Below are 2,319 nucleotides of genomic sequence, written 5' to 3'. Positions count from 1 at the left end.
CCCCCATTTATGAGACTATTGATAACTGCCGGCTTCATGAAATCGTAGACGGTATCCTTTTCAGCTGCCTTCGCACTTCCCATTATAATCTGAATAAAATTTCGAAATATAATAATTATTATATCATAATGACTAAATCGGCAGTCTAATAATAAATCAGGAGATAAATTTTCAATCGATTTTGTCTTTAATCAAACAAAGAGTTTGGGCGCTTCCCCAAATATCACACAAAAAAACGGAACTCCAATTCTAGAGGATGTTTCCGAAGGCCGGAAATAAAATTTTTAGAAAATTATTTTATTTTTATTTACGTTCGCTTTTTTCATTGTGTAATAGGTTTCATCTTTTACCTCAAAATCCCTCGGATCAGTTACGATAACTTTCATTATCGGTCCCAGCCAAATTGTGAAAGTCCCAACATTGGTAGCTTGGCTCATTTTCGCGAGGACAAAAATCGATTCTGAAACAATGCACGTTAAAAAGTTTATTGTAAAAATTACCATGACGTGATGATGACAATTGTTTTAATAATACTCAAATATTTTTATCGAGCTTTCACTAAATGTTGTTTTTTTCTCAAACTCAAGCTAGGCTCGGAATGCGATGTCCATCGCGATCTATCATCGTGGTAAATCTCAAAACGCATTTTTAACGCGTGTAAGATTTTCCAAAATTTTACGTACTACCCGCGTCGAAAATTGGTGTGCATTTCCGACCAATGGAATTCCGGAGGATCGGGGTAGTAAAGCCGAGCATTTTCGAATTTCCCTCTGGAAGGTGATGTATTCCTGGATTTCCTTCCGATATCGAATGAAAATTTAAACTTACTGTCAGAGTCCTTGAAGTGTAGAGCATGTCCGAGAAAGGGTAGCGTTCCTGAGACAGAGGGTAATGCAGCCGAGAATTCCCTTATTTTCTTTTGGAACATAAAAAATTCATGGATTTGTTTTCGTCGATGAATTAAGGCGAGGATTAATATCCCCCCCAATAGCCACGCTGCAACGACAAATAAATCCAACACTTAAAAAACCACTTAAAGTAAAAAAACACTTAGTTTTCCTTGGATTAACTTCACTTTTACTTACCCGCAAATACAGAATTTAAAGATCCCACTAAATTACTGTCCAGAGATAACCACCCCATTTTTGGAAGGATAAAAAAAGGATGAAGGAATGGAGGTTTAACAAATGGTCTAGGTCACGGAGATATAAGAGATGTCGAGACACTGCTGATTTTATACTCTCGATGTCAATCGAAAAAAACCTTGCTCCAACCACGCACGTTGGCTTGATTAAAAACTTCATTATAATTTTTCAATGAAGACACAACATTCTTTACATGGAATTTGCAATAGTCTTCGCTACACATATATAACAGACCATTAGTCATTGAATTACCAATTATTGGTCTCTCACAATGTTTTAACATTCCTAATTATCGGGGAAGAAGCTCGCGGAAATGGAATAAATTTTGGAAAATGTTAGATTGAAGTTTCTAGGTCTAAAAATATCTATATTTATGGGGGAGATTGTTTTGTGCATAGTAATGGTCGACAAAGAAGTTTTGCGTTCATGTCTCAAGGTACTGCTCCCAACTTTTTATCCTCAATTTTTTCACATCTGCCTCAGTCGCTCATTTATTATTTGCTTCGTGGTGCGAAAAAATGAGCGGCTTTCTAGATTTTCTGACGTTATGTGGGAAGAAACTATTAATATATAATATTCGAGAGAGGGATCAACAAAATTTGAGAAAATAATCCGAGATTTTTCCTTGTATAAAATTCACATAAAGATGGATAGGTGGATTTAAGGTACCTATTTAAGTACCGACATATTGGCTTTAATTAGATTGTTCTTCGAAACTAATTAGTGGGAGAGTAATCGATCATTTGAAGAATTCGAATATATTCAACGACTAGTAAAAAATTATAGTAAATAAGTCTCATTTATTGTTTAAATATATTACAGTTTGGCACTGCAGGAAAATGAGAAAGTGTAATTTCAATGACGTATTTTTTCAATTAATTGGATTAATTGATCTTCTTCAAACTTATGGGGTATCCGTCTATGGAGCGAGTGGATATGTGGGCATGAATGTTGAGAGTTTCGTATTTCAGAGTTGTTTCCAGTTGATAATGCCGAACCATCTGAGCAATTATGACTTTGATGCAGATCATACCATATTTTGATCCTAGAACGAAATAATTCATTTGATAATTGATGATGTCAGGATAGATAGCGGCAACAAATTACCTGGACAACTACGAAGCCCACCGCTAAATGGGAGGAATGCCCAGGGATGTCTTCCTTTTGAGTTTTC

At 35.6% G+C, this 2,319-nt stretch overlaps 1 protein-coding gene across 1 annotated transcript in view; it reads right to left on the bottom strand.

Annotated features, from left to right (window-relative positions):
* Positions 1 to 1,943: 1,943 nt before the first annotated feature.
* LOC105264384 (cytochrome P450 4g15-like) overlaps positions 1,944 to 2,319 on the bottom strand; it is a 3,643-nt gene continuing 3,267 nt past the window's right edge. The window contains exons 7-8 of the mRNA XM_011301220.1: positions 2,253 to 2,313; positions 1,944 to 2,190 (exon numbers count right to left, since the gene is read on the bottom strand). Coding sequence (XP_011299522.1) covers positions 2,030 to 2,190; positions 2,253 to 2,313 — 222 coding nt within the window. The 3' untranslated portion in view covers positions 1,944 to 2,029. The remainder of the gene's footprint in view (positions 2,191 to 2,252; positions 2,314 to 2,319) is intronic.

Source organism: Fopius arisanus, unplaced genomic scaffold, assembly GCF_000806365.1.
Source record: "Fopius arisanus strain USDA-PBARC FA_bdor unplaced genomic scaffold, ASM80636v1 scaffold00020, whole genome shotgun sequence".
In the NCBI taxonomy this organism is placed as follows: domain Eukaryota; kingdom Metazoa; phylum Arthropoda; class Insecta; order Hymenoptera; family Braconidae; genus Fopius; species Fopius arisanus.
This window is presented reverse-complemented; position numbering and strand designations above follow the sequence as displayed.